Source organism: Neophocaena asiaeorientalis, unplaced genomic scaffold, assembly GCF_003031525.2.
Source record: "Neophocaena asiaeorientalis asiaeorientalis breed wild unplaced genomic scaffold, Neophocaena_asiaeorientalis_V1.1 scaffold396, whole genome shotgun sequence".
Lineage (NCBI taxonomy): Eukaryota > Metazoa > Chordata > Mammalia > Artiodactyla > Phocoenidae > Neophocaena > Neophocaena asiaeorientalis.
Window position 1 is genome coordinate 3,912,549 of NW_020172455.1, and position 12,242 is coordinate 3,924,790.

The window sequence follows — 12,242 nt, forward strand, 5'->3', positions numbered from 1 at the left end:
TGCGTACCCAAAAAAAAAAAAAAAAAAAAGTTCTGGTGGACAGCAATGCTTCAGACGAGTAGCCTAAAAAAATTTTTAAGCATCTCTGAAGGTGTAACTGATGTACAATAACCTGCCCATATTCAAAGTGCACAATTTGATAAGCCATAGCACATACATACACCCACAAAACCATCGCCCAAATCCAGACAGTGAACGTACCCATCACCCCCAGAAGCTTCTTTGCACCCTTTTGCAATTCCCACCTCCCAGCTGCTCACTCCCCAATCTCCGGTCCCCAGGCAACCGCTGATCTGCGTCTGTCACCACAGAATAATCTACATTTTCTAGGACTTTCTGTACATGGAATCCTACAGCACGCACTGCTCTTTATCGGCTTCTTTCACACTCGCTTTGAGATCCATCCGTGCTGTTGCATCAACGGCTCATTCCTGTTTCTTGCTGAACAGTTGTCCATCACCTGGCTTATCCAGACAACTGCTGACAGGTTTTTGAGTTCTTTCCAGTTTTGGGGGCTACTACAAATCTTACATATAAGGCTGCTCTGATTACTCGTGGGATGGGACTCTCCAACGATGACCAGGAAGGCCTCTTCAGAAGGTGACGTGGAGCAGAGTATGAAGAGTAAAATGGCAGAGTAAAATCTTTTGGAGAAGCAGAAGGTCCTAGGTGAAGTGGCCTGAATAAATCACTAAATGGCACAGGGCCACTTAATCGCATGTAAGGCTCACAAGTGCTTTGAGAAGTCGGTGTTACCCCCATTTTACAGAAATGGAAACAGAGGGAGAGTTAAACTACCCACTTTGCCCCCAGATCCCACAACTAAGCAGCAGCTGAGCTGAGAATGAGGCCAGAGCCCTTCCCATCATTTCACTGCCATAGGCAACCGGCCTCCAGAGCGGTCAGTGCTACTCACACCTGACCCACGGCCGGAGCGGGGCAGGCTGTGAGACCGGAGGTGCCATCTACATCAGGACGTACAGGGAAACACTTTACAAAGGAAAACCATCTAGGTCACTTTCATTTTTAGTGAATTCTCCCCGGGGGCCGGCGACAACACCGCCCAAGACCTACGGCGTGCGCGCACACACACACGGTCTTGCTCTCACACGGGGCCCTCGTGAACACGTGCTCCCAGGCCTGGTTCTTTGGCACCAGGGCCACTCTGATGGTTTGTTTAATCAAAGGAGACGGGGGAGCCCACGCAGATCTTGAGTGTTTAACACAAACTGAAAGATCAAAACTGGGCAGCTGCCAAAAACACTGGCAACTTTCACACCCCAAGAAAGAGGGGAAACAGCTGACCTGGTTTCTGCCTTCAACGCTGCGTCTCTGGCAGTCACACAGCTTTGATCTTTCAGGTTCTAAGTGGAGAGAAAATAGTGACCCTCTTCCACTGGAGAACAGATGATGAAACCACACACTGCAGCCTACTTGCAATGGTCTGGAAAACCCGCGTTTTCTGGGGGCCAGCACAGAAGGGCCCAGGATTCATCAATCCACAGCTTCTTCTAAAACCCACATGATGTTAAAATGCTTAGTTAAGCCACCCACCGAAAACGAAAGCAGCTTTTCGAATCTACTGCCTCGGAGAATTCGAGGTTGGATACTTGCGTCCTCAGCTAGGCCCTGGAGCCCTGGCCTCAGGCTCCCCAGGGGGGGAGTCAGAAGCGGTTGCTGGCTCCAGACCAATGAGGTCAGTGTCACCAGGGAACTGATTAGAAATGCGAATGGATCAGGAACTCTGGGAAACGGCTCCCAACAGGGAGGGTTCTAGCAACCCTCCCGACAGGCGAAGCTGGGAATCGCCTTTAAGTAGGTGTGGGTGTGGCCTTTTAACAAGGTCCAGGTCCTGCTGGGGCTCCCGGTCCACAGAGGGCACCGTGAGGACCTCTGCTCTAGGGCAACGCTTCTCAGACTTTAATGGGCTGACTCGTGCCCTGGGGAAATGGAGATTCTGCTTCAGCAGGCCTAGGGGACAAGGGCCCGGGAGCCTGCATTTCTACGAGGCCCCAGATGACTCCACCTGAGGGCAAGGCAAGACTAGGACCCTAGGGAGGCAAATGAAACAAACTACGTCCAAGTGCTCTGTAAACCAGACTCGGGACTATACAGGTATTGATGTCGTTTGTCAAGTTTTAGATTTTAAGGAATGACTAACAAACAGTGGAAATTCCCAAAGGGAAATGCACCCAGAGAGGCTGGACCTGGAATTTATCTCCAGGTCCCAGGGAGGCAGGGGCCTGAGTCCTGGCTGAGCCAGTGACCAATGACCAACAGGAGGAGACCCAGGACGCCCAGCCCCCCAGCTCCCAGCCCCCTCTCTTCGGGGCCATCAACTCCTCCAGCCCCCAGTCCCTTCCCCTGGGGCCTAGAAGTAGGTGCCAGTGTCTCCCATCACAGAAACCTTCCCTTGCGACTTCCATCAGCAGCCTGCCCCTGGAGCAGCGAACTCCCGCCGCGCGTCTCTCCTTCTGCTACTGTACTGTCCCCTGCCTGCACGGCAGAGTCACTGTGGCGTCCCCTGCACCGAGGCCAACGGCACTCATCAGCCGCCCCCCCACCCTGCTCCTCTGCCTTCCGGGTGCGGCGGACCCTCCGCCTTCACTCACACCCCCTACTCCAGCCTGTCCACACAGCATCCCTTGGGTTTGGCAAAAGATTTTAAAGTTTGAGGTGCCCTACATCGTGGCAGTTGTTCTTTTAAGAGCCAGCAAGTGAGAGAATACACGGCGACAGAAGAAAACAAACACAAACCCTGGTTTGAATTTGCTAATGCTTTCAAATGATTATCCTATAACAGCACATCCTCCACACACTTGACAAGCTGTTAAAGGCAAGTGCGAGGAATGTGCTCGCAACCTTTGCCAGGGGCTTAGATGCAGACGGAGCCTGTGGTGGCCCACAGGCCCCCAACCCACCCCCGCCCAGGACCCAAGCACCCAAGGCCGCGGGAGAGTCACCGCCCCACCTTCCGGGGCCGCGCCCTCGGGGCTCCTTGGCGTTTGTCCTGGGGCCTTCCCAGCACACACAGCATCCTAATAAAAGTGGCCCAGACGGGAGCCGACGAGCGCTTACTGCCCTGCTGCCCAGAGAGCCGGGCCACCCGCAGCGGGCGATCAGTCACTCTTCTCAGCTGAGCTCTCCTCCTGGGCCCAAGGCCTTGTTCCCACCCTGTCCTCTCCCCCATGGCTTTTCCCACTTTCTCTGACCTCAGGGAGCCAGCGTACCACAGCGGTTACAATGAGGTGGCACTGCCTTTCCAAAAAAAAATAGTATCAAAGTACAATTCACACACAGTCGTGGCTGCGCTACAACCAAACACAGGGCTCTGACAGTAGCCTTACTGCTTTTGTCGTTTTGGTCAAACTAAGGACATGCTTTCATTTTGGTCGAGGATCTCTGAGTGTAGGAAGCAGCTTGCACTGTTGAAGCCTTGTGAGTCTCAGAGCATTTCCAGCCATGCATTAGGCCAGATTAAAAACTGGTGGCAGAGATTTCTAGGTGTCCAAAGTAATTGTCAGTAGGTCCATCCAGGAACTCTGTTCCCCTAGAGAAGGCCCAGCCCTCAAGCGCTCCTCACTCAAAGCTTACAGACTCCTGCTCTGCGTACAAGCCTAACAAGCTGGTCATCGCGTCCTCCAGCTCACAGCGCTGTGGAACAAGGCACCACGAGCGGCAGAAGCCAGCAATTAGCAGGAAGGGTGTCAAAATATTAAAAAGTAAATGTTGAAAATGGGAAAGCTGACGGTCTGGCACCAACCTAGGGGCAGGTACTCCCACACCGCAGGTACCAGGCACCAAGAGTTTCTCTAGATTTCAGCGCTGTCCCTTAATTTATGCCCCAAACAACGGTAAGCCTTCCTCCCCAGAAGATAAAATATGACCAGTGCCCATGTTGAATAAGAAAGAATGTAAGACATTTTTAAACAGAAACAGACTCACAGACATAGAAAGCAAACTTACAGAGGGGAGAGTGACAGGGGGTAGGGGTCGGGGAACAGATTAGGAGTTGGGGGTTAACAGATACACAATGCTATACATAAGATAAACAAGGACCTACTGTACAGCACAGGGAACTCTACGGAAAAGAATCTGAAAAAGAAGAGATATATGTATAACCGAATCACTTTGCTATAACTGAAGCTAACACAGCATTGTAAGTTAACTCTACTTGAATTAAAAAATGCTTTAAAAGAAAGAATGTAATACGTTTTAAAATATAGGACATTTTCAATAGAAGTGGAAAGAGAAGAAAGTTTACGGGAGCACTGAGGGTGAGGACCTCTGCTACAGAGAGCTCTACGCTAAGCAACGCGATGAGCTTTATTAACATGGGGAATCAGCTCCTGTCCACCGACCCGACGGTGCTGGGAAGAGAGCGCCACCATATTACCAACCAGCAGGTGGGCAGGCCTCCCCGCCAGGCCCTGCGCACATCATAGGGACAAAGCCACACTCTCCTCAACAACCTGACTAGCTCTTCACTCTTTGGCTATAATGTCTTCTAACTCCAATCACTTGTGTAAAGGAAAAACAAACGAAAAAAAACATGACTTCTGTGCACGCTGGTCAGTGGGACTTTCAGGGTCTTCTTTCCAGGTGAGTGAAGTGAAATTCCTCAACCCCAGGGCCACTCTCGGCTCTCGCCCTGGAACTCCGTCCTGGGCTGAGCCTCCGCCGGCCCCTGCCCTCACCTGGAGCAGGTTCTATGGACCAAGAGTACATATCTCACGAGCGATTCTCTGAAACCAGAGACGGAGATGAGACGGAGATGACATACCTGTAAATGACCTTTCAGGAATGTGCTTTCATGCGACCGTTCATTCAAAGGCCACTTCTTAACACAGAAGTGGCCCTGGAAAATCTTTCCAGGATTCTCACAACCATCTGGTAAGAGGAAAAGAACCGAGGAGACTGGCCTGACTTTATAACCAGCCTAATTTCACACATGTTACATTTCTGGAGCTGCCTTGTTTTTCCCTTTATCCTGCATTACTGCAGAGGAATTCACAGACTCTCTGAAGGTGAGAATCTCACCCTTTAGTAACAAAATCTCACTTTATATTAAGCTGGCCTTTCTTTGCAGACGGTCCAACTGCTTTATAAACATTCTTTCATGCTGAAGAGCAGGTAGGTGGTAATTATTATTCTTTCTAGGCAAGAGGTAGGATTGAGAGTCTTGGCCATGCAGAACTGAAATGTTTTTTGAACGCCTGAGGAAAAGCAAAAGCAAGGCTTTAAAAATAAGAGATAGGACAGATGTGACCAAAAATAGGAGTAAGAATGGTATACAAAATACCAAAAAAGGAGAATTCTCCTATAATCAACTCACTCTCGGCGACAGCTTCTTAGAAGCAGCCACTTGGCGTCCTTACAGCTGCAGACCTTCAACACCAGCCCTGGCCTGGAAAGCCCGGCCTGGTGAACATGAATTTGGGCACAGATAAGGTATTTGCTGGGAAACAGGATCAAAAACCCTAACTCCATAAAGTACAAGCAGAAACTACAGTCATGCACGTGGACTCAGAGCTACTGTCTTCCGGGCTTTAGTAAGCTACCCGACCATAACGACACTGCAATGTCACCTGTGGGGTGGTTTCTAATTCCCGCTTATCCCTGTCACCCTGATGCTGGCCGGTGAGGCGGGAATGGTTTTCTCACACTGTTTTAAGGTGAGGAAACTGAGGTGTCTGGCTGCTCGTGGCTGCAGCAGTTCGGCCCACTGGGCATCTCTCTTTATGCTACACTTTACCCGGCATTGCCTTCCCTTCCGTTCTGCCCCCTTTTTCCCCCAAGGAGTTGACAAGGGGCCTTAAATCCTTTAAATACCACAGTGGAAAGAGCACGGGATTGGAGTTTTAAGACCCAGCTGTGACCCCTGACCTGTCCTTTGCCGGCCACAGGCCCCATCTGAGACGGAGGTAACGTGAGGGATCTCGTGCAGCTGACAGGAGGACTCAGTGAACGAGGAAGAACCAGTGCTCAGTGCTGACAGCGCCGCGCGTGCTCAGGAAGTGACGGCCGTGGGGAAGTCACTCCCTGTAGGAAGGGGGAGGACAGCGAGGCCTGGAGGGGATTTCTGATGTGCCCAAAGTGGCAGAGCCATGGGGCAGCGGCCAATGTGACAATGTGCCCATCACAATGTCCAGGCCCTGCTCTGCTTTCAGTTTTGCGGAAAATCAAGAAATGAAGGGGCTGCTTTTGTCTAAATGTGCAGCTGCTCGTGTTAAAACTGAGGACAAGCTACTTCGAGTAGGATTCGACCACGTGGAGCGACGCAGGCGGGGCCCTTCCACACCTGGAGGCGCACGTCCAAAAGCTGGCAAGGACTCAGACCTGTCCCGAGAGAGATTAGCCCTTTAAACCACCGGGGCCTCAGTTACCTAATCTACAAAGTGGGGACAACGCTGATTCACCTCATGGGATCGTTACAAGGGTTAAATAAGCTAAGGTGTGTAAAAGCAACTGGCTGTACTTCTTCCAAAACCAGGCGTGGCATTATCATCTCCATCTTACAGCTGAGAAAACCTGAGAGGAGATCAGCTGAATGAAGATACAAGAGCTGGCTGGGGAGGGGTGACCCTGGCCTCCCGTGCCTCTGTCTCCAGGCTGCCTGCTCAGTCGCCGTGCTAGGGCTTCCCTCTGCCATCCCGCTGGGACCCCTTTCACTGCTTTCTTTCTGGCTGGATCCTGTTCCCCGACTCACACGTCTTCTTCTTTCTTGGCTTCCCTCTTCATGCCGCTCAGGCACAATCTTTAGGAGTTTCACAGGAATGATGCTTGGGAGCAAACCGTCTCGAGCTTTGGGCGTCTGAAACATCTCTAATTCGAATTTCACGCTCAGGTGGTGGGTCTCATTCCAGGTTAGAATTCTGTTCCTCGGGATTTTAGTGGCAATGCTCCGGGCCTTCAAGTTTCCAGGGTCACTGCTGAGACACCGATGGCACTGTGATGCTTAATCCTCCGTGTGCTTTCTGAAAGCGGTTAAGATCCTTTGCAATTTCACAGGGGGGTGCCTTGGGGCAGGTCCTTTTCCCTTACTGTCCTGGGCCCTCCCATCTGGAGACGAAAATCCTTCAGTCTCAGGAACCATCTTTTGTTCTGCTGCATTCACGGCATCCTCCTCTGTTTCCTATTCTCTTTCTGAAAACGCCTGTCAGTTGGATACTGGACCTTGAGAATTAATCCCTGACTCGTCTTTCATCTATTTCCCACTCTTTTGTCTTTTTTGGTCCTTTTGATCTATTTTCTGAGAGATTTCTTTTACTCTAACCCTTCTCATCGGATTTCCAATTTTATATTTTCTTATATCGATTGTCTCTCCCCTTTTTTAACGACAAGCTTCATCCCATTCTCTCTTCTGATTTCTCTGAGGAATTAAGTATAATTTCTTTAAAGTTTTCTTCTGCTCTCTGCATTATCTCTGTTTTCCCCAAGTTCTTTCTTCTGTTTATTTTGGTCTCTTTCTTTCTGGAGGCCATTCATTCATATTTAAGAGAGAGGCACAAAGCAGCTGGCTGGCAGCTCAGGGGGCGAGGAAGGGGCTTACCCGCCGCCCCCCCCCGCCCAGGGTCTGGGAGATGAGGCGGCAGGCTGATTTTACACTAGACGACCCCTGACACGTCAGCATCTATAGATCTTCCCCAGGACCATGCAGCTTCCCCAGTTTAAAAAAAAAAGCTCCACTGTGACTCAGTGGTGAGGCCCTAACAAGCCATGTGCCAGTGTCCGGGCAGTGGGGCTGGAAAGGGGCTGGGCTCCACTGTGTGCTCTGCATGCTGTCAGCCTGTTTGGGGCAGTGATAAATGGGTGACAAACCCGACAAAGGCCCCAAGAGATTCCAAATTAACCCAAGTAAAAAACTTAAGCACAGCACCGGCTTTTTATATTTACCACTTCCAAATGAAACACTTTACAAGTGAAGACAGGGAGGGAGACCAAAAGCCTTCATGATCCGGTTCTTTCCCTTCCTCCTTATTAACTCATACATCTGTCCCTTGCTCCTGCCCTTCTACGAGCAGACTGACAGACCCGCCATCATCACCGCTTCAAGAATGATGAGCTATTTTTTCACTTGTTATAAGCTTGCTGACAGGAGAAATGAAAAAGACACTGTTGTTTGCGACCTACACAGAAAGCATTATTGAGTTCTTGACCTGGTCTGCTTGTCCACGACCTTTGGGAGAAGCTGGGGGAGAAAAACAGGAAAGACATGCCGCGACCATCCCGACATACATTCCCCTTGTGGAAGAAACCGCTCAGCAGGGTCCCAAACCCCCTCTCTGCTCAATTCTTCAGAATTCTGCTCCCACAGTGAGGACGGCACAGCGCTGCCAAGTGCAAGGAAGAGTCCATTCACCCACGTTACCAAGCACCTACCACAGGCAAGAAGTACTCAGTCCGTATCTCCACTCACTTAAAAAGTGAGACTTTTCTTAGGCTCTGCATGTGAGGGCATAAAAGGCCTTTAAATATTCACGGTAATTTCTGTGCTCTGATTATAGGTTACCTTGCTGTGTAAGACGGGTCTGAAACATATTTATGAAATATTGTTAAGTTTAAATACCTACTATAATTACCAGAAACAGACTATTCTACACAGTTTAGGAACTATCGAAAATTGAAGTCAGAGGCCCTTAAGAAGACGAATGCATTTATCCATTTTGTGCCTCAGCTACACAGCTTTAAAATGCCGAGTTAAATTTGAAAGTCTTGTGAGAGTAAAAATCACAATTCTAAAATTTATTCCAAAGTGACCTCATGTGTACAGGAAATACAATTCTTTTCGGTACCACAGGAGCTATGAAACGTATTCCTCATGTACCAAACAAACCTTAATTACTGTCTAGGGAGTTACCTTCCCAACTAGAGCAACTTCGGGCCCCTCCCATGCTGCCCGTTCGCTGCACACGATCATGACACTTACCAGGTTTTTGAAAAGCGCCGTCAACTCCTTTGTAAACACTGAGAACTTCAGGAACGCGCTTCCCAAGTCCGGGTCATCTCTGCACACGCAGTTGCCCCCGAACTTCTCCAGAGCCTGGGTGTACTGCTCTTCGTTTTCCACGTGCGCTGCAACAGCAACGGGAGAGGTGCTGTTAAGGCCTCAACTGCTCTAGTCCTGCCCCCCACCAGTTTCTTACTTGTGGATAAAATCGAACACATTTACAGCCTGAAAATCTGAGAAAAGCCAAGTCACACCGCGAACAGAAATAACTCTGCTGTCCTGACAACCACCCGTGGTGCCAGCGACAGATCCCAAAGAACAAGCGCAAGGACCAGGAGGGAGAGAGCCTCGCACGAGTGCCACAGCCTCCAGCTCATGGGGTGAGACCCCCGGGGACGCCCATGCTTCCCCATCTCCTAGGACTCCTCCGTAGCCCACACGCTGGTGGGAGACACAGAACAGACCCAGTCCTCTGCTGGAACCCAGCGGCTGGCATGACGCTCACCCAGCCGCATGCCCTAGCTTCTCCTTTCAACACCGGAAAAGCCACGGTCCTCGGAGCACAGGCCACAGGCTAGGGCGCCTCTGCCCGTGACACGTCCTCTGCCTGGGGGCCTTTCCGTGCCTCTGCCCCACGTCCCTGGCACCTTCCTGGACTTGCGCTCAGTGTTACATTCCAAATGTCCAACTGGTAAGCGTGGTCCCCAGCACACTGGAAGTGCTTCCAGGGTAGGGACTAAGTTTTATTCATCTTTTTGCTTGGAATATAAGTAAGGCAAGACGCATGTCGTTTGATCAGAAAAACCAAAAGCTGGTCATCCATCTGAAGGTATATTACCATCATTAGGCTTCAAAACAGCACCTTAAAGAGTGAAAAACCCGGATTCTGGGTCTCCAGCTCTGTGGTTCCCAGGCCCTGTTGGACGTCGAAATCATACACGGATCTCTGTCAAACTGTAGAAGCTGGAGTCCCGTCTCTGAGTCAGAAGCCGGGGTGGGAAGGGGACACAGGTAATTCTGGTGAGCCAATGTGGCTGGACGTGATTCCCTCACTTCTGGGTCAAGCATGTTTAAATGAATCCAGCCAGTCTGTAATAAAACAACTTCCTGGCATGGACATTTGATTTCTGCTCCCTCATCACTCCAATCAGAAATGTAACACAACGACTGTACAGGCACATCAGTGCGGGTGGGCGGGTGGGCGTGTCACCTTGCATGGGGACTCCACTGGGCAGGGTCACACACCCACCTCAGGCTGCCCACGTCTTCAGAATTCTGCTCCCACAAGGAGGACGGCACAGATCTGCCAGGAGGCCACAGAAAGCCTTAGTGCTGCAGCTTCTTTGCCAAAGAACAGATCCTGAAAAGCCCCTGGCAGTGCCCCAAACAACTCCTCAGGGCAACAAAACCACCGTCGGCAGTGCCGGTGCCTGGGCCTGACAACCGAAGCACACAGGGGACATGTGCTTGCGGATGGCGGCCCTGGGGCTGAGCCGGATCCCAGGATCCATGGACCGTGTGTCCACCGACCCTACCAGGCAAGTGCTTTGCCCTCGACTTCCGGGGGCATTTGCGTGCCTTAGGGGATGCCCGTGTGGATCTAACAAACACAAGAGAACGTTAATTTCACTGTTTAGGCCCTTTTCCTTTTCCTTCTTTCTATTACTATTATCATCTTTTACATCCCAGAAAAGAGCCTAAGAGCTCTGGATACATTAAATGTATTTCTGAAACTATACTCAGCAAACGACTTGAGGCAGAAACACACACACACACACACACACACACACACACACACACACAGAGCGTGACGAAGGGGCGGCAGAGCAGGAAGAGCCCTCAGAAGGTCTGGGCTTCAAGCCTATGCCTCCCAGTAAACGTGGACGACCTGGTAACATACGCATTTACTCTCTCTGGCGCTGTCTCAGCCACGTGAAGGACAAAGACCCCGCTGGGAGATACTCACAGGGTTAAGGTAAGAATCAAAGAACGTGGGTGAGGATAGGCAGTTCAACCACACCCAACACATACATGCCCACCAGAACTGACAATAGTTAACAGCAGCACAGATGTCATCTATACTGAGCACAAATGGTTTCCATATGTTTTTTTCTAGACTTCACGACAACTTATATATGACATGCATTATTTCTCACAATGCTGAAAGGAAACTGGGACTCAAGGAGATCAAATAAGCTGTCCTAGAAAACAGGGCCAGAAAGTGGCAGAGCTGTGGTACAAACCCAAGTCTGTCTGATCCCGAAGCCCATTTGTCCCCCACTCTACTACACTGATGTGTGTTTCCTTCTAAAAATAGCTTACCTTGCCAAAACCAAAAGTACCCAAGTTTTAGATTTTTAAAATTCCATTTCAGAGGCGGATCAGTTACACCTATTTTGCTCGACTTATAATTCTAGAACATGTGGTCAACAGTGAAGGGCAGTTCCTTTCAAACCACACGCTATTTTATAACTATTTCAAAATTGGTCGTCAAGATGTGGGCAATTCCAGTGTGGTTTTGGAAGGGCGTGGCAGCCACAAGCAGACATCTGGTGCTGATGTCACTCCCCTGGGAGAGAGAAACAGGAATGCGGAGGCTGAAGTCACCTCGGGAGCCAAGTACTGCCTTCAAAATGATCCTGGACCCTCACAGCTGCTCTAGGTGAGCACCCAGAGGGAGGAGGGAGAGAATCGGCTTCAGTAAAGGCCGTGAGGTGGCCTACAAGCCTTTCGTTCAATGAAACTTAATAAGACTATAAGGTGTCAAAGCACCGTCCTTACTACCTGTTGAGTAAAGTGGGGTTCAGAGGGGTTTAATGATTTGCCCAGGATCAGCTGGAAGAAGGTGGGGAAGGGTCAGATCCATCCTGTGTTCATGCAGGCTGCCCCCAGCCTGTGACAACCTCGGAGAGAGGAACCTGCCTTCTCTCCACGGGCAGTCCAGCAAACCAGCACAGAGGAGAAACAGCCAGCGAGGCTTCCGGTTCTGGCACCAGGAAGGACAGATGCACTTCCTTTCATCCCTTCTTCTGGGCCTTTCAACTGACCACCTGGTATCGGTCACGTTTTTTTATAAAAATTCTTTCCCTTTTTTTGCGGTACGCGGGCCTCTCACCGCCGTGGCCTCTCCCGTCGCGGAGCACAGGCTCCGGACGCACAGGCCCAGCGGCCATGGCTCACGGGCCCAGCCGCTCTGCGGCATGTGGGATCTTCCCGGACCAGGACACGAACCCATGTCCCCTGCATCGGCAGGCGGACTCTCAACCACTGCGCCACCAGGGAAGCCCCTCTT

At 50.7% G+C, this 12,242-nt stretch overlaps 1 protein-coding gene across 1 annotated transcript in view; it reads right to left on the minus strand.

The window, feature by feature from the left end:
• The window catches only part of ASAP2 (ArfGAP with SH3 domain, ankyrin repeat and PH domain 2), a 129,569-nt gene that overhangs the window by 73,172 nt on the left and 44,155 nt on the right, over positions 1 to 12,242 (minus strand). The window contains exon 3 of the mRNA XM_024737737.1: positions 8,930 to 9,075. Coding sequence (XP_024593505.1) covers positions 8,930 to 9,075 — 146 coding nt within the window. The remainder of the gene's footprint in view (positions 1 to 8,929; positions 9,076 to 12,242) is intronic.